Source organism: Fukomys damarensis, unplaced genomic scaffold (assembly GCF_012274545.1).
Source record: "Fukomys damarensis isolate Sample0158 unplaced genomic scaffold, DMR_v1.0_HiC HiC_scaffold_4, whole genome shotgun sequence".
NCBI lineage: Eukaryota > Metazoa > Chordata > Mammalia > Rodentia > Bathyergidae > Fukomys > Fukomys damarensis.
The window spans coordinates 4,259,028-4,273,830 of record NW_022900916.1 but is presented as its reverse complement, the minus strand read 5'-3'; the positions used below and the strand labels follow the sequence as shown (position 1 = coordinate 4,273,830).

Genomic DNA, 14,803 nt, shown 5'->3' with positions numbered 1-14,803 from the left:
ATGAACATACAGAGATATACGTATGTGTATTCTGGAGGGTAAATGTATTTTGACAAGTGGCAGAATCCAATTAAACTCATCACCAATAAGAATAAAACTACAAAAACGAACTGAACGTATAAATACTTCAAGGCTAAAGTGAAGAAAGTAAGAACACAAGTATTCTGAATTTGGACTGAAGGTTATGCCAGAAAAGCAGTATATAGAGCGGGCAATGCAGGGCGAGGCTGAGCACCAGGTAGATGAATTCTCTCGCAACTGGCGAGCTCACAGAACACTTAGGGCCTAAAAAGAAAACCATCTTGTTCCTCCTCTTTAGATTTTCCCTGTACCACAATGATGCGCGCTCCCTGGAAAGACACCCAATTTGAAAGTGTTTCTAAACACATAATCTGTTTCTAATCATATCTTTTAAGGGCAGTTCTGAAACGTCTTTTCTTTAGGAATCAAAATCTCTCAGAGAGAAGTCCTAACACATTTCAATACCTATCCCTGATCCAGACTTAGGGCACGCAGTTCCTTACACCCCAGTGAGCATCCAAGCTTTACATCCAGACTCCCCGCTGCACACACTGAGGCTTGGAGAGCCAGTGTCCTACACGCTAAGTCCGTCTAGCACTACAGCCTCCCAGCTTGTCTGCCCTCCACAGGGATAGGAACCAGGCCAAGGTGGAGGAACAGTTCCCTGACAAGTTAAAATGTCCAAGCACTTGGAGTCACAAACTCTGACCTTCAAGTTTTTAAAATAGAATTTGTTTACACTCACACACACACGCACACGCACACACAAGACCTGATCAAAACCACATTTGAAAGTTTAAAACCAGACATGGACCTCATAACATTTTTATGAAGTTCATTTAGGGAGACTTTGGGAAGATCAGATAAGTGTTAGAAAACTTTAGAAAACGCAAGCCATTGTATCCTACAGATTGGATCCTCCTAATCCCCAGCTTCGGTAGAGTCGGGCTAGGCCCAGCTACTGCCCGTAGGAGGGAGCCTGACACGAGACTGCCGCCAAGGAGGCTCCTTCGCTGCTGATTCAAACAAATGCATGGATTATCTGTCCCCATCCCTCCCTGGAGAACAGGGTGGTGGACGATTGTTTTGCTTTGAGAAAAATAAGCAAACACAAAACCCATGAGGAAGGAGTCCAGGACAGCGTTTCCTTCCCCGGATCCGCCTACCTCGCACGGCCCGGACCCGCCCTTCTCTGGCCCAGCGCAGAGCTCAGCCTCGCTCAGGGTGACCTTGCCGCGGTGGTGGCGGTTCATATTTTTGAATGAAATTGAAAGGAAAGCAGTACTTCCAAATTCATTCCTGGAAGAAAGGATTACTTTGATTCCCAAACAAAGGAAAGACCAAATTAATAAAGATAGGTACAGGCCAATCCCCTTAATGAATATAGATGCAAAAATACTTAATAAGATACTAGCAAACAATACAGAGGATCATCAAGAAGATCATACATCCTGACTCTGCGGGCATGGGAGGCAAGGACACGGGGGTGAGCAGGCGGGGAGGCGACACGTGAGGATGCGGGCAGACAGGGCACGCTGGGCACGTGGGCGGGCACGCTCACCTCCTGTGTAGCCCCAGCCGTACACGCTGCACGTGGTCCGCTCCGGGATGGCGCAGCCGTAGTTGGGCAGATCCACGGTGCTGACCGCATCGTCCAGGACCGCGGGCCTGAGGACAGAGCGGAACACGCGGGTCGGGACCCCCCCATGAGCTGCAGCGCTCCCGGGCCGGAGGCAGAGACCGAGATTGCGCGTGTTTAGACACGGAAAGCGAAGGCCAGAGATAATGACCAGGACTGGAGCAGGGAAAGGACACTCGGCCTATGTTAGGATAAGCAGGGCCTCCATCCGCAGAATGTAAAGAATGACAGCATATATCGTACACAGTGAAGAAAATCCGTGTAAAAACTGATTCAATATGAGTTAACGCCTAACGCAAGGCGATAACATTGCTAAGTGTATTAGGCAGTTTCCCCGTTGCTCAGACAGAACGCACAACACTTAAGCACCGTGGTGAAGAGGGGTCATGTGGCTAACGACCTGGGGAGAGTCAGTCCATGGTAACCTAGCTCTAAGGCTCTAACAGCGTGGTAAAAAATAAAGGCAAAGGAAAGCCGCCCAAAACGTGTTAGGGAGGGTAGAAGGGGAGCCGGCTCCTTCCTGCTGCACAACCCACGCGCCACCCGCACCCAAGACCGCAGCACACGCCGCCCCCGCGGGACTAACCTGGCCAGCTTCAGGAGCACCAGATCCGAGCCCTCGGGCCCGAACACCAGCTGGGACACGTTCCGAACCTGCCTGCTCTTCTCAGCCCCCCTGCCGTGCACGTCGTGGATTCCCAGCCAAGCTTCGTAGTCTTTCAAATCTTTATTTCTAAATTAAAAAGGAAAACGGCATGTAAATTATATTTCCATCTGTAATTGCTTGTATACATCCCTCTTTTAGCTTAAAAAGGTGAACAACCTAAATTTAAATTTTGACTCAAAGTATAATAATAAAGATGCCCAGCTCACAGGAGGCTGTGGCCAAAGGATCTCGGGCAATTCAAAGCCAGTGAACACAGCCAGACTTGGTCTTGAAAAGGTTAAAAAGGGATGGGGGCGCACAACGCATTTGTTATGGGAGATTCTGAACCCTAACAGCATATATAAGCAGAAACGGCTTTTAAACTGCTGAAATTCTAAATGACTATTTTAAAACACTTTTTATTATACTTGCTAGGCAGTGAGTGACTTGTGCAAGCGCAGGTACACTTCTTTACATGGATTATAATTTCTGTGCAAACTTTGCTTTACCTCAGCTGTGTACATGGTCAGTTTATTAATGAGGTCTGAAGTTTTAAGCAAACAAAATCAAAGTGACCCTGATAAGACTTGGGAAGTAAGTGGACAGCAGCTGCCTCTTTATCTTTTCCTGGGGCTAATTTTCACTGAAATCCATTCCCAGGGTGACTCTGGGGCTGTCTCTACCCAAGGAAGGAGAAGCAAGGAAGGACTGAGAGAATTTGTTGATAGTTTTGGAACAAGAATTTCTCTGTGGAAACAAGAATGCAAGTGGGAGGCTGGAACATAATTTATTTACATAGTGCAAGCAAACATTTCTCCCCAGTGAGCGTATGCTAGTATGAAAAGCAGTAAATCGAAGGAATACTAAACATAAAAATATCAATGAGGTTAAAGTTTGTAAGCTAAACTTTTAAAAATTAACTGGTTCATTGCGTGCTAGTGGATTTCTGTAAAACAAAAGCACAATTCTAAGCTGAAAAGTGCAGGAGAAGGCACATGTATTTTCAAATGCTGAAAGAAATACCGATTTATAGAACATCTTACCTAGCAGGGAAACACTGTCTTGCAGTAAGGACCCAACTTTCCTTTATCAGTGACCCTCCACAGATATGTTTATTTCTAAGGAAAACAAGAAAGAAAAATAAGTAACATCTGCACAGACAGAGTTGCTGCCAATTAATGCACAACCTATGGCTCCGTCTGTTAAAACTGCATGTGCTGGAGAGGGAAATACAGACATTAACCCAACTAGAATAAACTTAGCAGCAGTCCTTGGGCCTCGAGGGTGGTATTTGGGGTCTACAGCATTAACATTTTTAATAATGTGAGTATAATTTTATTAAATAAATTTTAAGGCTTAAAGAACTGTCATTTAACAACAGGATCTGCTCACCACAAATGTATTTATCTTTGTGAGAGGAAGAATGTGCTGTCATTATCCAAAAGAATGAAAAGAAACTGGAACTGTTTGAAATTCCAAATGTGATTATTAAAAATGCAAGTTACCGTAGTACTTAACCTTGACGACCGTTCAGTGGGAGTGACATATGTTACTGTTACACTATTCCCCCTTTCCCTACCATTATTCAGGTTTGATATGTTGAAATATTACTGAGTTTGAAGAATATCTGCTCAGTGTAAGACCCGCAGTGCAATATTTCATTTATAAAAGTAAAACTGTTTTGCAAGACAAATCGCCCAAAATCTGTAAGATATTTACAGGGAATAATAAGCGCTAGTACATTTATTTGCTGCTATCCAAAATCCGTAAGGCCATTCATTTCTGGCAGAAACGTGGAACAAGTACAACCTTTCATGATTTACGTTTCCAAGAAGTACAGATGTTTGGTGCCTCAGAGGGCAATGCCTGAAAATTCTTAGACTAAGACTATGGTTATTTATGGCCTGTACCACACAGAATGATAAGAGTACACAGAGTTTTAATTTTTCTTCGCTTAGTATGTATTTTGGAAGAATAACCAAACAGCTGTAGTTGCTAAGAATAAGGACTTAAGAGAAAAAAGTTCTAAAAGTTTGTGGTACTCAGACCTTATGAAAACAGTTACTTGCAGCCTCGGGAAGGGAGACTCACAGAATAACGTTTTCCGGTATTCTCTTGTTTGCAAATAAAATCCAACAGTCTAAGTTGTTTTACTCCTCTGGTGTTACACATTAGGAAAGAGCCACTAAGTAACAGAAATGTGGGTTCTTCAAATATTTTCTATAACAAAAAACTTAAATTTCTATTCATTACATTTCTTTTATAAAGACCATTTTCTAAAATAAAATTAAACACTCGAAAGATTTGGCCTTTATGAATCTTCATCTTGCAAAATCACTTGCATTCTGATTTGCTTCACAATTCCACTTCAGTACTACAAGCCTAGGACAGCTACACCAGGATTACTGGCATAAAAACTAAGTCTCCCAAGTTGCCCTTGAGAGAGAGAAACACACTAGGAGAGAGCTTTAGGCTGTCTCCCGCAACATTACGGTGAGCTACAGTCATATATCAACGGACGAAAATGCCGTGCTGGCCGACAACTGGCTGATTCATAACCTACTTCAGGTTTAAGCTGTCTCTGTTCTATTTTAATGTCACTGAAAATAGGAGGTCTCATGTAATGGTCTGGGAAGATACTTCTCCTTCCAACGAGAGGCTAGCGATGTATGAACAGGAAGGATTTTCTAAACAGAGATGGTCTGACGGGATTTGCAACATGCTTTGATGTTTTCAGACATGAAGCACAGAGGAAGGGAGCCACACTGTTTAGGGGTTTGGAGGGAGGCACAGACAGATCTGGGGCACACGGGAGAATGGAGCTGAAACTCAGCAGTACTGGGCTACATGGCGTGAGGTCCTGATACATACAGAGACGTAGGTTCCTGAGGACCACATGGGCCACTATGTAAAGTATGCGACATGATGTAATGAACCTTAACTGCACTCATATTTTCAATATTGAATTCTTATGGAACAATTACTAAGCTTAATTATGATGTAATTTGCAAAGTGATCTTATAAGGGGCCTATCATTCATTCTTGAGACCAGTAAAGACAGTGGGCATATTTAGAATTCTTCATTCACCATGATGATAATAAAATCAAGACTGTGCAACTGTTAAAAGTGCTACGCTTTTCCATAATAAGATAGTGTGAAATTTTAAACCGTCATTTGTTTTCATTTAATGATAGTCAGAAATTTAAAACAAACATAATATTGCTGACGCGATTATGTGCAGATGTGTCAGAAATAAAGTCCTCACGTGCAAGACTGGGAAGCCAGTAATCTGCATGTCATGAATACTATGGGCTATGAAGGCACAAGTCACTCTGCTACACAGTTATCTTCTATTTAATCGCAGCCACAGTGTCGCTTGGAATCCAAGGCAACAGCAATACCTGTGAGACCCCCGGGGCCACTGAACAAGGCTGTGGGAGGCAAAAGTTACAGGTCCCGGCACACAGCTCCCCAAGAAGTTTCTCAAACTCTTTTTCCAACTCCCTGGACAGGCACGAGAAGCACGGCAGGACTTCAAGACCACAAGGGACCACGCTGCTGGGAGCAGGCTTTCATGAAGAGTTCAAACAATATGATTTGTGTCTCTCAGTAATTACCTGTGCTTCAGACTAACCATCCATCCTACATTGGTTCGCGTTGGGATCCCATTAACCACTCGCAATTGCTTCGTTTTGGCACACGATATTACAGGATCTGAAATCAGGACCACACATAATGTTGCAACATAACAGTGGGAGGCACCCAGTGCTTTTATTTTCTTTGAGTGCCCTGGTAGCCAGACAGATGTAACTACTGTAATTGCATGAGAGCACTTTGCAAAACGGGTAACACATGGCCTCAGATGGCATCCAGCCCTAGGACTGCCCACCGTGAAGACTGTTCAGGGTGGCGACAGGGGCTTGGCCCCGCATGCCCTGAAACTTAGTGCTCCAAGAACAATGTTAATGTTCTTCCCTCACCATCCTCAAGATAAAATGAGGCAATGCTATTCACATTGTGTACATGTCAACAGCAACCTGCAGCCAGAGCAAAACAAGCAGGATTTGGTCATTCTGAGTTTGTAACAGTAAGGAGGCAGAGCTTTTAGAACATGGCGCCAACACTGTGACCTTGAGACTGTATCCAAGTGACGTTACCACATCCACATCACCTGCCCCGGGGAGGTAACTCAGACTCTAGGTGAGCACAATGTCAGGCCCCACCTCTGTGCGCCTCATCTCATCCTTCATAGTCAGTTACTGTCTAGAACAGATTTTCTTCTGCTTCAGCCTGAGTATTGCGGGTGATCTTTCCAAGGAGTAACTTCTTTCAGCCCAAGCAATATGTGCAAACTGAAGCCAAGCAGCCTCAAAACACCTCAAGGCAACTTTCCTATGGAGGGCTGATGGGGCTCCTGTGACAGTGCCCTCCTTGGCCTCTTGGAGGTGAGCTTTGCATAAGCTTTAAAGACAGCCAAAGGCTGCACGGCAGGGCCTCCACACCCGGGTTCCAGCACCCTGAGCCTTTCTGGGTGGGGGGGTGCACATAAATGTAGCCCTTCACACTGACTGTGCCCAGAATTAAATGTAAACGTCAGTGCTCTGAACACCATATGCAACATCTTGTAAATTTTCTTACAGTTGAGTTTTCATACTCAGAATGCAGTTGCCTTTGACTGTTTTATGTCTACATAGGAGAATACGTACTTAATAAAAGCAAAGCACATGCTTTATTTTTTATGACGGACATCATTAAATGTTTGTTGTGAAAAATATGATGGCATCCTGTGTAGAATAGAGATGCAGATATACTTTATATTTGGAAAGATTACTTACGGTCTAAATTGATTGTAGGTGTGGTATCGCCTTCACCTGTAAAAATAAATGCTTAGATACATAAATAATTTACTACATGTGTAGGTCTTTATATAAACCACAGTTATATATTAAAAACCAAGTATGTGGGAACTGTACAATTCACTGTAATTCTTGATTATTTTTTGGTGGAGGAAGGAGCAGTTTTAAGACAGGATGTCACCATGTAGCCCAGGCTGGCCTCGAACTCTCAGCAATCCTCCTGCCTCAGCCTCTCAAGTGCTGGGATTACAACCATGTGCCACTACATCCAGCTAAAATTCTTGATCATTTATTAAATACATAATGCAATGTTTCTCTTTTTTAGTAACTTTGTACCACTTTTTCCAGGCAAAAGTGCATGAGTGAGGAAAGTCTGATTTCCTGACTGGGAGACAGTCAGGTGTGCAAGTCACATGCAGAGCAGCAAGGAGTAGCCACTTCTCCTGTCCACAGTGGACCCTGATCTGATCACCCTGATGCTCAGTGCTAGGTGCTTGGATCTCTCCTGTGGCTAAATCACTTTCTTTTTATTGTAGTTTAAATTCTCCAATTTTTAATGAAAATTACTTTATTTTCTGGTGGTTTGGTGCATGCCCCGAACCCTCTGAAAGACAGAAATCAGTCTCTCTTGGAAAAATAGGAACAACACATATGTTCTTAAACTGCTTGAAAGACTTTTTTCCCTAGACGTTAGTAAAAAATAGGGAAAAATACAAAACCCCTGGAAACTACTCACTGGTTCTACCTGAGCCCTCCTGACATCCTCCTGTTGAATGACCCCTCTACCGGGATTTCATCGCTTTAAGAAGAAAAGCCTCGGAAATGCTGAGAGTTTGGAAATGTTTGTGCAGTAATAAATGAGACACAAGACATTTACTGAGGCTGAACTCTAACAGCACAGAATGAATGCGAGAGGTGAATCAGATGCTGTGCGGACTGGGCTGGGCTTGAAGCCAAGGAAATGCCTTGAGCTCAGATAAACCGAGGGCAAAACAATAAAGGTGCATGGATTCCTTTGGAATAGGTGAAAACTGTATTGTTTGGGCGGGTGTTGAGATGGGGTCTCACTATGTAGTTGAGACTGACCTGGAACTCACTGGGTAGCCCAGGCTGATCTCAAACTCACAGTGATTCTCCTGCCTCAGTCTCCTGAGTGCTGGGATTACAGGCGTGTGCCACCATGCCCGGCTTGTATTGTTGTTTACTAGGGTACGTGAGGGAATTCTTATTTGCTAAAGGGCTTTTACTTATTTTCATTTTCTAGATCCAGGTATTTTTGATGAATAAAAATAAAGGAAAACATATAAATTTCACCGTTTTCTTTTCTCTTTTGCTTATGCTGGCAAAAGCTCTCAGAGCCCGCTGAAGTCTACATTTTAGTTTATAGCACAAAGTGGAATCAAGACCAAATGTAGTCATCAAGGACTGGTTTTTCCACTAAAATCAATTAGTTGGAAATGTTAAGCAGTCAGATATTTACTCCTTATGTTGTGATGAGAAAGAACAAAGTACTGCTATCCTGAACTGCATATTGATTCTTTTATTTCTAAGTGTCAGCTTAATTAGTCCACAAAGCAATCCGTTCATCATTCTATCTTGCTGAACATTTCAAGTGTGACCCACTTGTGTTAGAAATTTTAGGTTTCCAAAATAATACTTTGAACATAAACGACATTTTCCAAGCTTCCTCAAAGCCAGCATGTCTCACACTTTGCCGTAAGCTGAATACCACTTAAAAATCATATCCCTGGTACCAAAAAATAAAAAATAAAGAAAAAAAATCAGATTTTGGGAGGCGCTGGGTTTCTGATATTTTGAAAAGCACAACAGGGTCTTCTGGTGCAAGTGAGCAGAGCTGAGTTGTGAGAAACTGAGGCCCCGGCCCTGCATTTTGCTCTGGCATAGGATCCTGACCCATGTACCCCGTGGTCACCACATGGCTCAGTGTGAAAACATGTCTTATTTTGTCTCAGTCCAACTTTACTTTGAAGAAGGAAAGTATGGAAAAAACAAAAGGTTTATCTGTGTGAGAGTGGCTGCGTGTGTGTGTGTGCGCATCCCAGTGGCCTCACAACTTCAGTATGGGATTTTACTCAAAACACACCTTGCTTTGACTGCATTCTTAAAGTCTTGACTTAGATGCAAAACTTAAAATCACATATTTTCCCAGGCAGATATCTACGTTCGCATTTTACTTTATACATTAATGTTAATATATGTTTACTGTGTCATTACATTGCTGTGTAACTGTTTGTATACATGCCTCCTCTCTGTGCTGTAAAGTATGTGAGGTTAAGAAACTATATTTTTTGTATCCCTACTGTTTAGGGCATTGTACGCAACACAAGCTCAATAAAACATACCAATGAATTAATAAATCAAACAGAGAAATTAAGAAAATTTGGAACATTGACTATGCAACAGGTGCTCTTTACAATACCCCGCAAAACAGACACTTTTACTGCACAGTTGTTTGAACAGAAAGCGTCAGTGATAACTAAGTTCTTGCCCAAAGCGCTCAAAGTGGACAAAGATTGTTACTCAGGAATCTGATCTGAAACTCAGCAGCGGCAGTCTCAGTACTCAATACTCACGGTCTTTCAAAGACACACTAAATGTGCATATGTGAAAATATTTGGGCAGCTCGGCATCTTACTTTTGCACGTTCGATAAGCTTAAACATATTTTTCAAATAGTACTTTGTAAGCACTTTAGAAAAATTGAATAGAGACACTTAAATTGTTTGTGTGAGAGTTGTACAGTGTGAAAATGATTAATATAGCCTCTGAGGTTAAATAAATAATTAGAACTCAAATCTTTTAAAGATGAATGTGATTAGCCTTTCACCAAGTAGAAAATGTAAATAAATTCTGGCTATAAATATCAGTTAGAAAAATGATAGTGTAAAAATATTTATTGAAATTAATGTTCAGTATACATGGAAATAAAAATCAATGATCTGCAATAGCTTTTAATCAAATACTAGCAACACCTAAAGTCTTTCCACTGCACATTAGTCACTTTTAGTTTAAAAATCTTAGTTGAAAAATTTTTGCAAAACTTTAAAATTATTAGAGTATCATTTCCCTTATTTGAGTTTAAAAGCTGAATCACAGGCCCTTGAGATTCACACTTAGTTAAATATACGTGGTATGTGTACCACATGGAGTGGCCGGGAGTCTTCAGAAAAGACTCAGTGCAAAAGTAGCGCAACTTGTTCTAGACACAACATTACTTTTAAAAAATTTCTTCCTGGATCACTGTATATTTTTATGAGCCTCCAAGACGGTTAATTGTGGAGAATTCACACAATGATACTGGGAGGTAAAACCATTATTCAGAAAAAAAAGTGTTGTAGGTCAGAGATAGACGGCTTGTTTGGTTCAGTTTCCAGTGAGGGGTGGGGGAGGAAGGGAGGAAAAGAGAGAGAGGGAGAGACAGAGACAGTGAGGGAGGGAGAAGGAGAAACGGAGGGTGAGAGGGAGAGAGAGAGAGGGAAAGAGGGAGAAATAGTTTACTCATTTCTAAACCGTATGCTGTTCTCTGAAGAGGTAGATGCGTTTGCTTTGTGTTAGAAGACACGCTCCCAGGGAAGCAAGCAAGCCCCACGGGAACCCCATTACGGAAAAGGTGGTGGAACATTACGAAAACACTAATTAATTTGAAAGACTGTGATCATAGCTGATGAAATAAAAATATCATAAAACCTATCATTTCTTTGCCACCATAAAAAGTGTTTAATTATTTGCTATTGTCACAAGTTTCCCGGTTTAGTAATGCTTCCCGGGCATAATCTTACTTAACCGTATACTCGTCAAGTGGTGCGCTTAAGCAATGCACCCACAGTTCCACGAAACGCGCCTAGCACTCCGCTGGAGAGAAAGCCCTCCCTAACCTGCACCGGATGCTGCGAACGCTAGGTTTGGGTTCACATTTAGTGCTGAAAGCATTTATCATTTCTTCAGTCCCGCCAGTCTTCTTAAAGCGGGCTTTCTACTGCTGTGCTCAAAGTCCTTGTCCACTGGCCCCTCTCAAAAGGAAAGCATCCTTACAGCGATGTTACTCAGAACATGAAATTACGATCTTTTTGAACAAGGTAGGAGTTTAACATCATGATAAAGCAGCATGCGGTAAACACAGATGCCTCAGATAATAAAATATCCAAAAGGCTTTGGCAGTTCGCACTGTAGGGAAGATGGATTTCACGCCGATGCATAATAGTGCACCCTGGGGTCTCCGTGGGTGATTTTTGTCACTGTGTCCCAGGGTGGGACACTGGCTTGTCTAGAGATAACTCCAACCAGAGTATTGCTGCCTGGGAAACTTCTGAGCCATTGACATTGTAGCCAACAGCTTCCCACAACACAAAATTACCCACACCAATGAGTTAGCCATGCAAACACTGTGAGCTCCTCATTCCAATCCACGATGCTGGGTTTTAGATGCATTTTCCCAAACTGGCTTCCAGACGGGAATTTCATTCCACCCAAAGTGGCTTACTGCTACAGAACCTCCTTACCTAAACTCTAATATTTAGTTCTACCAACTGCTTTATTTGTTGGCAACCTGATAAGTGGAAATTTCTCGTACTTTTTGACTTTCATTTTTTCTTACTTATTTCAGTGTCTTTTTTAGTTAGTTATTCTTCAAAACTCATCTTCTTAATTTTTGTCCTGAGTTCTCACATCTATTTCTTACAGTCATACAAAATCTCTTGTATGCACCATGGGTTTTATAGCATACTACACGTGTGATAGCACTGACTGCACATGTATCTTTTATTTTATGTACTAATGCCTTTGACAAAGTCGCTCTGGACTTAGAGAAAAATAGGAAAGGCTCCATGCTGTTTAGTTTTGGATTAAATAACTGAGAGGTGGCAGGGGGAGGGGACCCCAGGTGTCTCAAAGGCAACACCACTGCACCCAGACATGGGACTGAGCTGGACTCTGGTCGAGCAACTTCGTAGCCCATGCGTGTTGGACTCATGGCCATTTATTGCTTCTGGATTCCAAATGGGAAGCTTCTCAGGGAGGAAACACTAAATTCGGTCAACAGAATTCCTTCTGATCTACAAGAGAGGTGGTGGTGCTGGGGGGTGTTCTCAAAGGCAACACCACTGCACCCAGACATGGGACTGAGCTGGACTCTGGTCGAGCAACTTCGTAGCCCATGCGTGTTACACTCATGGCCATTTATTGCTTCTGGATTCCAAATGGGAAGCTTCTCAGGGAGGAAACACTAAATTCGGTCAACAGAATTCCTTCTGATCTACAAGAGAGGTGGTGGTGCTGGGGTGTGTGTGTGTGTGTGTGTGTGTGTGTGTGTGTGTGTGTGTGACAGCCACAGAGGAAGAGTCTGGGAGATGTCTGTGAACTGCTGTCTGGATGTCCTTCTTTTGGAATCAGCTCCCGAGCCCTGTATTATTTACAGCTCTGATTAAGAAATCACACTTGTGGCTCTCTACTACATTTAAGATATTTCAGCTGCAACATGACGTTAGCTGTACTTACAACGGGAAATGGGGCAATAATCCCAGGGAATAAGAGGGTTCCCCGTGTAACACCAGGGTCCGTGCGCATCGTCGTCAGGGTTCCGGCAGTAATTCTTGGTCAGCTTACTGGCATCTGGCTCCCAGAAGATGTGACTGTGGGAGCAACAAGCCGGAAGTCAGAAGGGACCGCTCTCCCCGAGAGAAACTGGATAGTACAAGAGGATAAAGCCCTAGGCCCTTCCAGTGCAGACTCAGCTCAAGCTGCTACTTGGCTATTTTCATTGCTATTTAGTCATTTTGTTAGGATCCATATTGTTTCTCTTGTCACAATTGAAAGCATGTTTTCTAACCGCAGAATATCACTGGATACATTTTCCCAAACTGACTTCCAGAAAGGATTTTCATATACAATATGAGGAGAGATTTTGTGACTTAGCTTCTATTTAATAACTTATAGTGGCAAATAACAGAATCTATGTGGAGAAGTAGAGAAATGCTGTCAAGAACAGGAAGATGGCTTAGTCCAAAATCATGCAGAGAAAATATGAAGTATTATAAAAGCATTTTTTCAAGTTTCAGATGTGTGAGAAGCAACGCTAGCAGTATCACTAACACAAAGACCCAGAAAACGTACTAAGATTAATAATAAACTGCCAAAGGAATAATTAAATTCTAAAATCTTACTGGTCACATAGTTAGAATTTATGTCCTCCTGCCAGATACCCCAATAACATTCCAACCTTTCTAATCCAATGTTCAAAATCCTCCCGTTCAATCTCTTCCTTCCATCATTTTTCCTAAAACAAAGTGCTGCATTGCAGTTCATTAATTTCCTGTAAGGTTTTTCCAAGTCACTTTTAACTATTTCCGAAAGTTAGTCTTAAACTCGATGTGTTAAGATTCATTGTCCTGGAGTTCCCTAAATAACTCATCCCCAGGGGCAGGCTGAATGTGCTGGAGAACTGCCCTTGCAAGGGTGTGTGTGTGTGTGTGTGTGTGTGTGTGTGTGTGTTTGGACAAGGAGCCCTCATGTGGAGTAAACACTTCAGCATGAAAACGGGATGCCCCCAAGGCAGTGTTGGGGGGACATGGGAACAATTATCTTTCAGTCTTTCAGATCCTCCCCCACCCACCGCTGCCTGTTCCTAAAAATGGTTTTGAAAACCAGCCCTGTCGAAATCAGCTTTTAGTTTAAATGATCTGGCTTCTTGCTTCAATGTCTGTACTGAGTCATTTCAACGGTTAGGGTAAAGTCACAATTCTCCGCTCTGCTGGCAGGGCCTTTATGGTATGGTAGTGCCTCTGCAGAATTTCTTCTCTGTGGACATTGACCAAATTTGAGTCTCTCCATCTTGCCAAAATCATTTCCAGTTTTCAGAAACTTTAACCTTTCCATTCTGCACAAGCTGTGCTTTGGAGCTGATGTCTTCTCCTTCTGCATCTCCCTTGGCCAAATGTCACTCCTGGTCATCCACAGCTGGGTCAGCTCGCCTTGCCTTCCCACAGCGTGAACCTGCTTTCGTGGGTTTGTGGCATGGAGGGGAGTTCCCTGTTTCATGGCTTCCTCTCCTGGAGCTTGAGACCCTTGCAGGTCAAACTCTGCTGAACTCTTTGAAGTCCTAGAATTGCCACTTCCGGTATTAGAACCATGAGCCCCCTGTGGCCACTGAAAACTAGCGTATGATCAATTTGAGTAGAAAGCTGAGGTCAGTATAAACAGACACTAGGTTTTCATCGTGTAGCATATGAAAAAATAGACTTAAGAGGGGCAGGGAATTTGGCTCAGTAGTTCTGCTGCCTGCATTTTGAGTACAAGGGCCAAGTTCATCTCCAGTGCCACACACAAAAACATAAGACATAAGAGATGTCACAAAAATGTTTATGTTGAATACATATTGAAGTGAAAAAATCTTCAGATATACAGAAATGGGTTAAATGACACATTAAAGTTAATTTTTGTCTATTCATTTTGACTTCTTTAAAGTGGGCTATTAAAAACATAAAAGTTGAGCCGGGCTTGGTGGTACATGCCTGTAATTCTAGCACTTGGGAGGCTGAGGCAGGAGGATCACTGTGAGTTCAAGACCAGCCTGGGCTGCATAGTGAGTTCCAGGTCAGTCTCAACTACATAGTGAGACCCTGTCTC

At 42.6% G+C, this 14,803-nt stretch overlaps 1 protein-coding gene across 2 annotated transcripts in view; it reads right to left on the bottom strand.

The window, feature by feature from the left end:
* The window catches only part of Hgf (hepatocyte growth factor), a 65,981-nt gene that overhangs the window by 4,951 nt on the left and 46,227 nt on the right, over window positions 1–14,803 (bottom strand). Inside the window, exons 11-17 of one of the 2 annotated variants that reach the window (XM_010636736.3) lie at window positions 12,677–12,810; window positions 7,143–7,178; window positions 5,925–6,021; window positions 3,350–3,424; window positions 2,247–2,393; window positions 1,579–1,689; window positions 1,188–1,320 (exon numbers count right to left, since the gene is read on the bottom strand). In XM_010636736.3, the coding sequence (XP_010635038.1) occupies window positions 1,188–1,320; window positions 1,579–1,689; window positions 2,247–2,393; window positions 3,350–3,424; window positions 5,925–6,021; window positions 7,143–7,178; window positions 12,677–12,810 (733 nt within the window). Of the gene's footprint in view, window positions 1–1,187; window positions 1,337–1,578; window positions 1,690–2,246; window positions 2,394–3,349; window positions 3,425–5,924; window positions 6,022–7,142; window positions 7,179–12,676; window positions 12,811–14,803 lie in introns of both variants that reach the window. The other variant, XM_010636745.3, reaches the window with a different exon arrangement.